This window comes from Centrocercus urophasianus, unplaced genomic scaffold (genome assembly GCF_019232065.1).
Source record: "Centrocercus urophasianus isolate 14NV4802_14NV808 unplaced genomic scaffold, USGS_Curo_1.0 seq_31, whole genome shotgun sequence".
Classification (NCBI taxonomy): domain Eukaryota; kingdom Metazoa; phylum Chordata; class Aves; order Galliformes; family Phasianidae; genus Centrocercus; species Centrocercus urophasianus.
In genome coordinates this window covers 1,914,573-1,927,464 of record NW_024884878.1, presented here as the reverse complement: position 1 = coordinate 1,927,464, position 12,892 = coordinate 1,914,573, and the positions used below count along the sequence as shown (strand labels likewise).

Below are 12,892 nucleotides of genomic sequence, written 5' to 3'. Positions count from 1 at the left end.
GTATAGCACTGACCAATAACTGCTTTTGCAAGACCTTGATTCAGTCTCTCTTACTTTTGCAGGACTTGGTCTATCAGAAGCCTGCCTCTAGGTGCTTTATTTATTTATTTATTTTTTCCAAAGCAATACACCACAATACTGTATTTGTTTTATAAGAAGAATCTGCAGTAAGTAACACATTTTCACAGATTGTACACGGAAAAGCATGCACGCCTACACCCTGGAAAGGACACCTGACATAGCACATCTTGCTTTCCAACCTGAAAAACTTCTTTTGACACTTCATAAGCATATTTAGAAAACTAAAACAGGAGTATGCACAGATCATGAGCTGAGCAGACTTGTCTACTTGTCTACAGCTCTTGACTACTGTGCAAGAAGAGAAGCAATAGAACTAAAATCAGGAAGTCTGCCATCCTGAACTTTCTGTCAGTGCACTGAGTTGTTAGAGGAAAGATGGAACCTCTGACTTTTTAGGTGTCCTTGAAGCAATTCCACCTGTTCAAGCACCTGAATCTCTCTGCTTTCTACTTCAAAGGGCTATAGTGTCGAGAACTTAACTTCTCTGTATTTCATTTTAACAGCAATTTCTTCTTATTACAGGGTAAAAGAATAGGTATTTATATTTCTGAATGCCAGCTGATATAGTGGGCATATATAATTGGTAGTCAACACAGAGAGACAACTTGAGATCACATATCCGTTTAAAAATACTTCTGAGCAATTTCTGGAGTTGCCTCTGGTGTTGGCAAGCAGCAGAGGAGAATTATGCTACTCATGTGAATTGTGCTTATATATTAATAATGAAAAGAATAATATTTTAGAAAAATTCCTCTGCCTAGAAATTATGTATTTTTTTCAGAATACATTTATTCCATGACCAAAATATTGAGCATGGTCTGTAATTTTACAATCCCAATCAGCACGGAGCAAATTATGCTTTTTAGTAATTTATTTTATCAACATAGAAACCAAGTACTAGGATGGGTAACTAAGTGACATCATCTCTACTTAGAGAACTTAGAACTGATCACAAGAACAACATTAGAGGCCTGCTAAAATAGTTTGTGTTTCCCCCAGATGACTGTATTGTAACAGATCTTTGACATCACGCACAAACACAGGGAAAACAACTTTTTTCTTCACTTACTGAAGAATGAAAAATCATATATTATTTATCACTTTAGTAATGCTTATATATTTGGAAGAAGAGGGCACTTAGAAATAGAGAGAAATAGGCTTAACATCATTGATACGATTTATTCAGACAAAATGAAGAATAATAACATTTACCTGTAAGATTTTGATAAGGTAAAGTAATCACATATTTGTTGTGTAACAGGACCTGATAAACAGTGTCAAATTATTCAGCATATCTGATCATTTTAAGACTCAACAGTCTTATTTTGTAGCAATGGTTAATATCACGCTGGCATATTTCAGACCTAACAATAATTCAAACTTCCCTATAAAAGTAAAATCTAGGAAAATATCATAAAACATATTTTCTGTTTTGGGACAAGCTGCAGACTTTGGCTCCATCAGCTGGCTTTTGAAATAGGAACAACAGTAAAGAAAAACTGTCCAAATTGTTAAATGGACTACAAATGGAAGGCTTAGCATGGTGAAGTGTACTAACTGTACAGCTAATCTTTGCCCATTACTTGATATTGATTAATTAATAAATTCCCAGTAAATACTAGGTTTTTGAATTGAAAACTGTGAGATGTGTGAAAAGACATATGACCATATGGTGGTCACCAAGCTGAAGGGAAACATCCTGAAGTGCATAAATGTGCATTTGTGTGTCTGTGCTACACACCCAGCACACTGTGATTTCCAGCAGTACATCGCTGCCAAGATGCACACAAAAACCTTTCAGTCACACTGTAGCTCTGGTTTCCTGAAGCCCTTCCTGATTCTCTTGCACCTGAATGTGACAAACACTTGGCATTCCCCCACACTATGTCTCTTCCCTATGTAGTCCATGTTGGAAAGAAACTATAGCTCTTCAAAGCCAGGACTAAATACACATGCCTGTGGCAGAATTGAATGTTACGTAATGTGTCATGCACCACAACCTGTTATGGGAAGCTGTGTCAATCATGGTTGCTTCTTGCAAGACCTCATACTTAAAGAAACCCTTGGCAGGAGGTTTGCAGACCAGGCTCCAGGTTGGTTACAAGCTCTTCTTCCATTAGTTGAACATATGTAGTTCCTCTCACACTGGACAAAATACAGCACTGCTGAAATGCTTTTGGAATCTGGCCAAGGCTGTGGTTTGATGATCTTTAACATAGGAGCTTTGCTATGAACTCACTTTTGCTGCCCATTCTAAATGATAGTTGTTCAAGAAAAATATGGTGTGCATTCCTAATGCCTGGGGAAACAATGGATGGGCTGACTCATAGAGAAAGATTCTATAACAGGTCTTCCTTGTAAAAATATTACTCCTGCAATTCTGCCAAGACCAGTGTTTACATGGATTATCTCTCACGTAACTAATGGTAAAATAAATTAAAACTTCGAGGATAGTGCCAACTACACATTTGAATATCTAAACTTCTTTCTTCTTAACACAGTTGGGCAAGATAATCTGGCTTCTCTTCAGCCTCAACATTCCTTCATGTTTGCAAGACATTTATAGATTATTAAAAGAAAAAATTAAAAAAAAAATAGCTGACGTTACATATGAACTTTCTTTGACATTCAACTAACTAAAAAAATTTGGCAGCACTTTTTATATCACCTTTCTACATTTCGTGCATGGTTAACTATAGCTGGCATTTCTTAACTGGTGGAGCTTCCATTCTGCTCTAAAAGAATATCTGGATTAAGCCTGCCAGAACTATTCCTAACAGTAGACAGCATAGCTTATTGAAAAAAAAACACAACAACAGAGTTCACTGGATTTAGTTTGTATAAACACATTTAGAGATGAGGAAAAATTACATCAGTGAAACGAAGACACAAGCCTAAATTCATAAGAAGCTTTCTCTTCCAAACTTTCTTTCTAGTAACAAGCAACCTTTACTCAGATCCAGTTCTGATGGGGCTCCCAGCTTCCTTATCTTCAGTGAAAGTTTTATAAGCTCAACTTGTTACAGAAAGCAGGACAATTAATCAGTATGTCCAGCAGATTGCTAATTTGCACTAGTGACATCTGCATAACAGGTGAGCAGAGAGATACAGAGGACTTAGCACAGCATGAGAACAAAGGTGTCTGTGGTGGCTCAGGATGCAGCAAGATGAAGAGTGGACTTCCAGATTCACAGCCTTCCAGATATGCTCCTCTTTTTCTACCCCTGTCTACAAATCTATGCTTGGAAAAAATCAGTTAACAGCAGGAACATGCCACAATATTTTTATGGCATAGCAGGAAGCAACCATGCTTGTACTGGAAAAAGAAAGCTAAGTTTCTTTGGATCAACAAAAGCATTAGCACAACAATAGTATATATTCTGCATTTCCCATTAATGTCTTTTGAAGAAAATGGATGATATGAGTGGCTCATCTTCCAAAAACATTAGAGAAGAATAACCAATTACTATTCCTTGTATAGTATATTCTAGAGAAGATCTTTTGAACAGCGGTTATTGTAAGGCCTGTTTAGGAAAAACAGACTGTAAGAGGAGAATGTGGTGCAGTCGAGTGGTATATGTTTCCCCAGGCATTAGCCAAGTACCAAAATGCTGTACTTCTGTGGTTTCTCATGATCAGATTTATATGTAAGCTAGGTGTGGAACAGGATTGGTTTACAACATATTTTTATACGTAATTCTCAATAAAACCAAAGTTGTACAGATGATGCTCAAGTTTTGCCATGTTTCGCTTCACTGCCAGTATAATGAATTCCTAGATTGTCTCAATATGCCAATTTTCTTTCTTCCTTTTTTTTTTTTTTTTTGAGATTAATCTCTCCTGTAAAAGGAATAAAAGGAATCAGAACTACCCAGAAAGTTTGACGATTTTCTGACGTGTCCTAGGAAAGCAAGGGATCATGATGCTATATTCGCCTGATTGTCATGGGACTGATAGACTGGCATAATAACCCATGTAACTTCCCCAAACCATTACTTAAAAAAAAAAAAACAGGACTTAATAAGGAGAATAATGAAAAAAAAATTCAAAGTGGGAAATGTTCTTTCAACCTTAGAACTAATTACAATTATCTGTTTTTAAGAACCACAAAATAATAAAGATTCTTTAAACTGAAATTCCTACGTGAATAATTCAGTAATCTTTTTGAAAAAATGAAAATCATACCTGACCATAGCAGCCAGCATAATGAATAAGGCTTGGGTGATCTTTTGAGCAACTTAGTTCTGCAATAGCTTCTGTTTCGCTCACCATCCACCGAACGCACTCCAGCTGACCATTCTAAACAAAGAAAAAAAATTAAAAATCTTATCTGTTTCAATCCAAACATGTCTACTTAACATGAAGAAGCTTATTAGAATTATTAGCATGTTATGAAATTCCAGTTTCTTTGACAGTTCATCTTTTATCTGTTCTCAAGTATTACTTTTGTTTATCTTATCTAAGTATTACATTATTTACAATATGCCATCAGCTTATACTTGCCCTGGGATTTCCATCTACTCATTCCTAAAAGTATAGCTGAGTAAAACTACAGTACAGAATATTTGCTGAATGACACCACAGCATACATCAGTTCAAGAGGCAGTGAAATATTACACACACGATCTGATGCCTGTTAGATACTCTTAGATTATAAAGAACAAAACCATAGCTATGCTTCTACAACCCATACAACAAAACTTAATGTCTGGAGCGAAGGTTCATTTGCCAAAGTATGTTGAACAGTGTATTTCCCTATAAGGTCTAGTTTTCATTTATCAATAACAAAGTGCATGCAAGATTAAGCTATTATTATATTTAAGTAATTTTGAAAGTCATGTCTCCTATTTATTTCAATGGAAGCTACAACGGTTACAAAAAGCACAGTAACACTGTTTAATAGAGCAAATTCTCAGCTATAAAACACTATTTTTCTACACAGTCACCACCATTAGCTCTTCATTTTCATCAGTGTTGAACAAGAGCCTGCATGCAAAGCTCACAAAAATCTGTGCCAATGGAGGTAACCACTGTTGCTGTCACCACTGTTTGAAATGCACCGCCCATCATGGCACTGTGCTCACGTTCACGGTTTGGTCTCCATAAATGTTCAGTAAGCATCGATGAATGTCAATCAGGGCCATCCTTTTTCCGAAAGAGGAATTCAGTTACACAACTTGTCTTCTTATGCACTTCCATGTCAGACACCGTTTTGCCAGATTGCCCCTCTGTTGCCATCTGTCTCATGGCAAGAAAATGTAATAGAATATTGGTTGGAAGATTCAACCTCTACTGCCATATCACCAACATCTGCCTAGGACATCACCAGTCAACATAATAAAAAAAAAGGAGGCATTACTTTTGGAGCAGTAATACTTTTTGGAGCATATGTTTTTCTGAACACTTAATCCTTTTGCGTTAGGACCTGTAATCATAGAATCACAGAATCATACAATGGTAGAATCATCCAGGTTGGAAGGGACCTCATGGATCAACAAGTTCCATTCCCTCTTGACACAGGTAAGGCTAACAGATGCTAGACCAAGGCTGTATCAGGCTGCCCAGGGCCCCACCCAACCTGACCTTAAAGACCGGTAGGGATGGAGCACTCACAATCTCTCTGGGCCATCTGTTCCAGCACCTCACCACCCTCACAGACAAGAACTTCTCACTGACATCTAATCTAAATCTCCTTTCCTCTAGTTTGAAAGTACTCCCTCTTGTTCTGTCACTATCTACTTGTGTAAAGAGTTGCAAGGACATAATGAGGTCTCCAACCTTCTTATCTTCATGGTTCTCATCCATGTCAGAGATATTAAAGAGTACTGGTTCAAAGATGGACTGCTGAGGACACCACTTGGTGTCCTCAGCTGGACACAGAGCCAATAACCACAACCCTTTGGCTGTGACCTTCCAACCAATTCCTTATTCTCTAAATAGTCCACCCTTCAAATACACGTATCTCTAATTTAGAGATAAGGATGTGGTAGGGGATCATGTCAAAGGCCTTGTGGAAGTGCAGGTAGATGACATCTGTTGCCTTCCCTTTGTCCACCAATGCCATCATTCCATCACAGAAGGCCACCAGATTGTTCTAGCACGATATTCCCTTGGTGAAGTTGTGTTAGCTGTCTCAGATCTCCTGCTCATCCCTGTAGTTCCACAGATCCTCCTTCCTACCTTTCTTATAAATGAGAATGATGTTTCCATTTTTCCAGTCCCTGGGGACCGTCATGACTTTTCAAATATGATAGAGATTGGCTCAGTAACCATCTCAGCCAGCTCCCTTGGAACCCTGGGATGCATGTTGTCTGGCTCCATAGATTTGTACACATTCAGCCTCATGAGCCAACCTCAGATGTGCTCTGCCCTTACAGTGGGGAGCATTTTTCTCCCCCAGTTTCCCACCAAGAGGTTGAGGGATGTGAGAATCCGTCTGCCAGCGAAGACTGAGGTAGAGAACTAAGTGAGTACCTCAGCCTTCTCCATATCTTTTATAACCTTTCTCATTCATCAGAGGAGGGATGCTCTCTTTGGCCTGTCTCTTCAGACTAATGTACCTATGGAATACCTTCCTATTGTTATTAACATTCCTCACGAAATTCAGCTCCATCTGTGTCCTGGCTTTTCTGATCCACCTCTGCAAGGCCAGACAGCATCCTTGTATTCTTCCCAGGTGACATGACCTTGCTTCCACTGCCTGTACTTGCCTTTCTTTTCCCTTAGTTTGATCAACAGCTCCTTGTGGAGCCATGGTGGTTTCCTGTCTCCCCTACTGGTTTTCCTGTACTGGGAACAGAGAGCTCTTGCACTCCCAGAAAGGCATCCTTAAAGAGCAGTCAGCTTTGTTCCAGTCCTTAGTCCCTGAGGACAGCTTCCCAAGAAATCATAGAATCTTAGAATGGTTTGAGCTGGAAGGAACCTTTAAGATCCAACCCCCTGCTATAGGCAGGGACACCTCTCATTACATCAGGCTGCTCACAGCCCCATGCAACCTGGAGTTGAATGTTTCCAGGGAAGAGGCATCTACAACCTCTCTGGGCAACCTGTGCCAGAGTCTCCCCACTCTCACAGTAAAGAATTTCTTCCTAATATCTAGTCTGAATATACCCTCTTCCAGTTTAAAGCCATTTCCCCTCTTCCTGTCACTACCTGTCCTTACAAACTGTCCCTACCCAGTTTTCCTGTAGACCCCCTTCAGGTACTATCAGGCCACTGTACGGTTCCCCTGGAGCCTTCTCTTCTCCAGGCTGGAGAACCCCAGCTCCCTCAACATGTCCCCATAAGGGAGGTGCTTCAGCCCTCTGATTATCTTTATGGCCCTCCTCTGTATTCACTCCAACAGCTCCATGTCCTTCTTGTGCTGGTGGCCCCAGAACTGGATTCAGTACTCCAGGTGGGGTCTCACAAGAGCAGAGAAGAGGGGCAGAATCAATTGACCTGCTGGTCACACTTCTCTTGATGACACTATGACACTGTTGGCTGCCTGGGCTGCAAGCAGACACTGCCAGCTTGTGCTGAATCTTTCCTCAGTCAACACCCCCAAATCCTTCTCCTCAGGGCTGCTCTCAAACCATTCTCCGCCCAACCCATATCTGTGCTTGATATTGCCCCAATCCAGGAGCCAGGACTGTGCACCTGGCCTTGTTGAACTTCATGAAGTTGGCATAGGCCCACCTCACAAGCCTGTCCAGGTCCTTCTGTATGGCAACCCTTCCCTTTAATGTGTCAACTTCACCACTCAGCTTGGTGTCATCTCCAAACTTGCTGAGGGTGTGCTTGATCCCACTGTCCATGCCACGTACAAAGATGCTAAAAAGCACCAGTCCCAACACTGAATCCAGAAGGAATGCCGCTTCTCACTAGTCTTCAGAAATTCCTTAAACAGTCTCAAGATCGGTCTCCTGAAGTATAGGGTTCTGACTTCACTCTTTGTCAGGCCTATTTCTCTTGAGTTCATGAAGGCATAGTCTCTGCAGCTCAGGCTGCCTCCAATCTTAATGTCTTTAATGATCTCTTCAACACTGGTGGGCATCAGGTTCACCTCTGGTGGATCTGTCCAATATTTCAATCTGCAAGTTGTCATCAGTGGACTCCGGGAGTCTCCCGAACACTTGCACCTCACCAAATTGTTTTCCCAACAGAAATATGGGTGGTTGAAATTTCCCATCAGGATAAGGTGAGTGCGACATTTATTTCAGCTGAAGCAGGAAGGCATCACCATTAGGCTCCCCTCGTTCAGGTGGCTAGTTGTAGACCCCAACCACCAGCTGCTCTTTAGTGGTCCCATCCCTAATCTTAACCCACAGGCTCTCAACTTGTTCATGACTGTTACACAGCGGGAGCTCCTCACAGCCTACCCACTTTTTAATATAGAGGGCAACTCAGACTCTTCTACTCCTTCTGCCTGTATCCCAGTCTCCAACTGAGGACTCAGGAGAACACTACCCATGCTCCCAGTCCCCTCAATACCTCTCCAAGGGATGCAAAGCCTTTTTTGGTATTTTTCAATTTCCTGATTACAGCCTTGTGTGAGCCAGCTTGAAACACCAGCAAGGGATAGTAGTCATCTGGCATTATCATACCTGGTATCCTCTTCTAGAGGCATCAAACCCCTCTAGAGAAGTTATGTGGGAGGCAGATGGATGCCTCAGTGCCTCTCAGCAAAGTTTCCAATTACTAAGACCCTCTGCCTTTTTTTAGTGGCACCAGTTGTGATCAAACACAAACAAGGAGGTGGTTCTTGTTTTGAACACCTTTTACATCCCAATCTCAAGAGTCCTTAAGTGCTATCTACACTCTTACAGCAAGTTTCTACAAAGTACGATGTAGGTGCTGCAAAAATAGACGGATACATTTTCTTCAGAGCTTACTTGTGGGCTGGTGTAAAGGCAGGAGGTTTTAGCAGCTTCTTTTGCTGCAGTTTCCCCTTTCAACAATTACATCTCAGCAGATGCAGTTTATCACAATGCACACTCTGATATTTTCATGAAGGTTATTATATGTTATAGCTAATAGAATATATAGGTTATTATATAGCTAAAAATTTATATTTCAAGCACTCAGTCAAAATCAAGCCAGCAGACAGAACACAGAAAGCTTTCTGAATGCATAAAAAGGAAAAAGTTATTGTGCAAAGAAAAGAAATATCAATTTCAAGTTCCAGATTTGTTTTTACAAAAACAAGGACAAGGACGTAAAAAATATTAAGCCATTTCAAATTACCTGGAAGAAGGAAAAAAACAGAATCAATTTGATATTTATTTTATTTCTTCCATGTATAAGCATGTGTATACACATTTAAGTGCACATTGTTTTACTTCAGTTACTTTCTTCTATTTCTCTGAATATCATTAAGCTCTTATCAATGAAACTACTTGTATTCTTTTCATTGTGTTAGAAAAATCTTCATCACCAAATTTGTATTCAAATATTAGTAAGCATGCCTAAATGATAAATGTGTTTTATGTATCATAATCATGTAATTTAAATTTAAAATTAATATAATGAATTAATGAAGTACCTGGTATGTAACATATTTTTCTTCTAATTCATGGAGAGTTTCTACACAGTCATGAAAAATAAGCCATAAACATGGCCACGATATACCATTATGTTTTCACTGTAGCTTTTAGCTCTATGTCAGAAAGAAGTCCTGAATCAAAATCACTTGCTATAATAATTCATTATTTACTGGCAAATGCTATTTGTCACCACTAAATTATCTGCTGAAACTGCCTTTCATGGAAGTGTATGTTCCTGCATACAAGCTTTATTTCATTCTGATAATTGTTATTCTTGTGGAACAGAGATGTGTGTCCCACATGGTATATCATTATCTGAGTTACAGTACAAACAAGAAGAATAAAGTCTACTCTATTTGGTATCAGAATATTTTGGGAGTAAGGATTAAGAGCTGTATAGTTTAGTTATGCCACATCACTTTAAGGCTCTTGCACATGACCAGCCCAGCCATCATGCAGGTCTTCATTAGAAACTCTCAGGCCTGAGCACTCTCCTTTACATGATGTTTTACATTTACATTATGTTTACACATTTTTCTAGAAATGCCAAAGCATGGCTCAGGTGTGACAGAACTTTTACAAAAACTGATTATTAAACAGCAATCGTTCTGGAGAAAAAAGGTCAAACATAACTATATCATAAATGTCTTATCTACCTATCTTGGAATAACAAGAAAGAAAACTACTTCCAAGTAAAACTGTAAGACTTCAAATTGGCAGAATATAATTATTCAAGTTGGACATGGGCCAGGGTACTGAAGCTAAATATATGACTTTTATAAGAGCATTTCATTAGTGTAGCTAACTATCTGTTTAACTTTATTCTCATTAAATGGAATAAAATCCCTGAGACCAGTATGAGGTCACCAGGTCATTGGAATGACCTCTCCAAGATACAAACCTGCAGGCTAGAATCTACCAGTTGTCTGTCAGTTACTTAAGTTTCCCAAGAAGCAAACAATAAAAAAAAATGAAAAATCAGGAACAGTCGTCACCACTTCCATTTTTTGTTCTTAAGGTATTCAGTGACTAAGAGGAATGGTCTTTGACCATCCAACCTTAATTATGAAAGACTCAGGGTAAGTTTGGCCCTACACCAGCCTTCAGTACACAGCACGTTTTACTTTAGCCAAGAATCACCATTCAGTTCCATACTTTGCTATGTAGTAGGTTTTCCAGTATGCTTTCACACTAATTTTTGCAGTTTCTTATGGATTGCTCTGTAAAAATGTAGATATTAACTTTGATGCAACTGTTCCAGACAGCCAGAAAGTTTCAAGTCCAGATGTGGATCAGTTTTTTCATGCTTTGTAAGCACGGTTTTGCATCTCACTTTCAAGATCCCACATATATTTGTAAGAATTTTTATGTTCCCTACAGATACAACTGAGCACAAATTATATGAATGTTACTATGAACACTGCAATTTTTTAGTCAGTTAATTGATTAAAATATGATATTCAGTGACAGCAACATACAAAACATCAGTGTTATTTGTATAGCTGACATAGTATCCCACATCATAACAGACTTATTGGCTTAAATGGTACTGTTCTTTTTCCATTTAACAAGAGGCTTGAAAAATAACATCCTGCTGGATCTATTACCTACTCAAATCACAGAAAGAAGCTAAATTGCCCTTATGTCACACTACAGTAGAGACAGAGATTGAGTTACCTTTATTGCTAAACCAGCTGGAGTTAGCTGCTCCATGTTTCTTTCATTCAAGCAGTCTTCACCCATCAAAGAAGTGAGATGCTGCAGGCATTCTGCATGTCCTTTTGATGCTGCTACATGCAACAGATTGTTGTCACATTCATCATGAATCTTATCCAGATTATCTGCTGCTAAATGTGGCTGTTAAAGAAGGTGTTATGTTAGTTACAACTAAGGATGAAAAGATACTGTGAAGTTTAAGCCTTAGAACCCAAGATATAAGACAAAGACATTTTCCCATAGCTATGTTCTTTCATATCTCAAAATCAGAAGCTTTTCATTTGTACAGCACCTGGCTACCATTAGCAAAAGGACAGAAGCAGGTTGCTCATTGACTAGATTCACTGCTTAGTTTCTTTCCTGGTGCAAATGGCATATAACAGTGCAAGATCAGCAGTAGCTTTAGCTTATAGTCCAACAAAGAACTGGTAAAAACATCTGCATTTTCCTAAATTCTGCCTATTTACAGTTGTTTTCTCTATCTCTTCTTTTTTGGCATTATAATAATGAGTCATTGAACAGGAAACATCCATGACTGACTCCTAAAATGTAGCTGTTTAGTTTTGCTCATCACAAAAGTGTCAGCTTGTATTTAGCGTCATCTAAAACACAGCTAAAACACAAGAAGTCTTTTATTTGGTAGCTTGTTTCCATTACAGAAATAATTTGTTGGAATATTTACCCAAAGTCACAACCATGACTTAATACACGACTCCTGCCCAAGTCTAATTTTCAGACAAAACAATTGGATTGATAAACTCCAGTAACAGTGGTAAATTCCTAGAGCTGTGCAGACTTGCCAGACCACTTGCTGATGAATACACTTGACTCAGAGGTTCTGACTTGTTTGGAAAAACAGTATGTGTTTTCTCCCACCTACCTACTATGCTCTTATTTTTTGTTTGTCTGCTTTGTTTTTACCAGTTACCAACATTTCACAATTTGGGGCAAATTTACTCTTATTTCTTGCAGAGCATTCTAATGTACTCTCCTGTCCCTGCCTAGTCTTTGAATGTCTGCCTTTGTTTTTGCTGCTATGCTAGTAGCATGCCTTTGTGCTTGAGCTAGACTGATAAACAGAGAAGCTAAACAAAAATCTAACAAAAACAGTTTTATGGATGCTGGACCTCCTCCAGCCATTCTGAGTGGGGATCACGTGTTCTGCATCACTGTGCTCACTTGAATCTCGTTACTCCGGGAAACATCATCGACTATGTGAATATAGCTGGAATTACTGAAAACTTCATACAGGTCAGAGGCCAATGGAGTGTTAGCGAAAAGTCCTGTCTGAGAATGCTGCTGTAACAAGTCAGCATAAACGCTCCTGAATAATAATCAGAATACAACAGAAGGTCCTCTGTTCCCACTGTCAGCCCCTAAATAACAACTGAGATAAACCACCAATAATTGAACAAAGCAACCCACAAATGTTTTGAAAAACAAAACCCAGCTAAGATTTAAATTTGATATACAAATGAACTCTACAGTTACGATGCCTATCCTGTACAAGATTTCAGAATACTACATAAGCTAGCAATCTTGTATCTCATCTTTGCTACACACTTGAGTTA

General features: G+C 39.0%; 1 protein-coding gene across 5 annotated transcripts in view; it reads right to left on the bottom strand.

The window, feature by feature from the left end:
- Positions 1–12,892, bottom strand: part of LOC122166059 (synuclein alpha interacting protein) — an 80,516-nt gene that overhangs the window by 17,332 nt on the left and 50,292 nt on the right. For all 5 annotated transcript variants that reach the window (XM_042829551.1, XM_042829553.1, XM_042829554.1 and 2 more), the window contains 2 exons: positions 11,283–11,462; positions 4,267–4,380 (listed from right to left, as the gene is read on the bottom strand). In XM_042829551.1, coding sequence (XP_042685485.1) covers positions 4,267–4,380; positions 11,283–11,462 — 294 coding nt within the window. The remainder of the gene's footprint in view (positions 1–4,266; positions 4,381–11,282; positions 11,463–12,892) is intronic.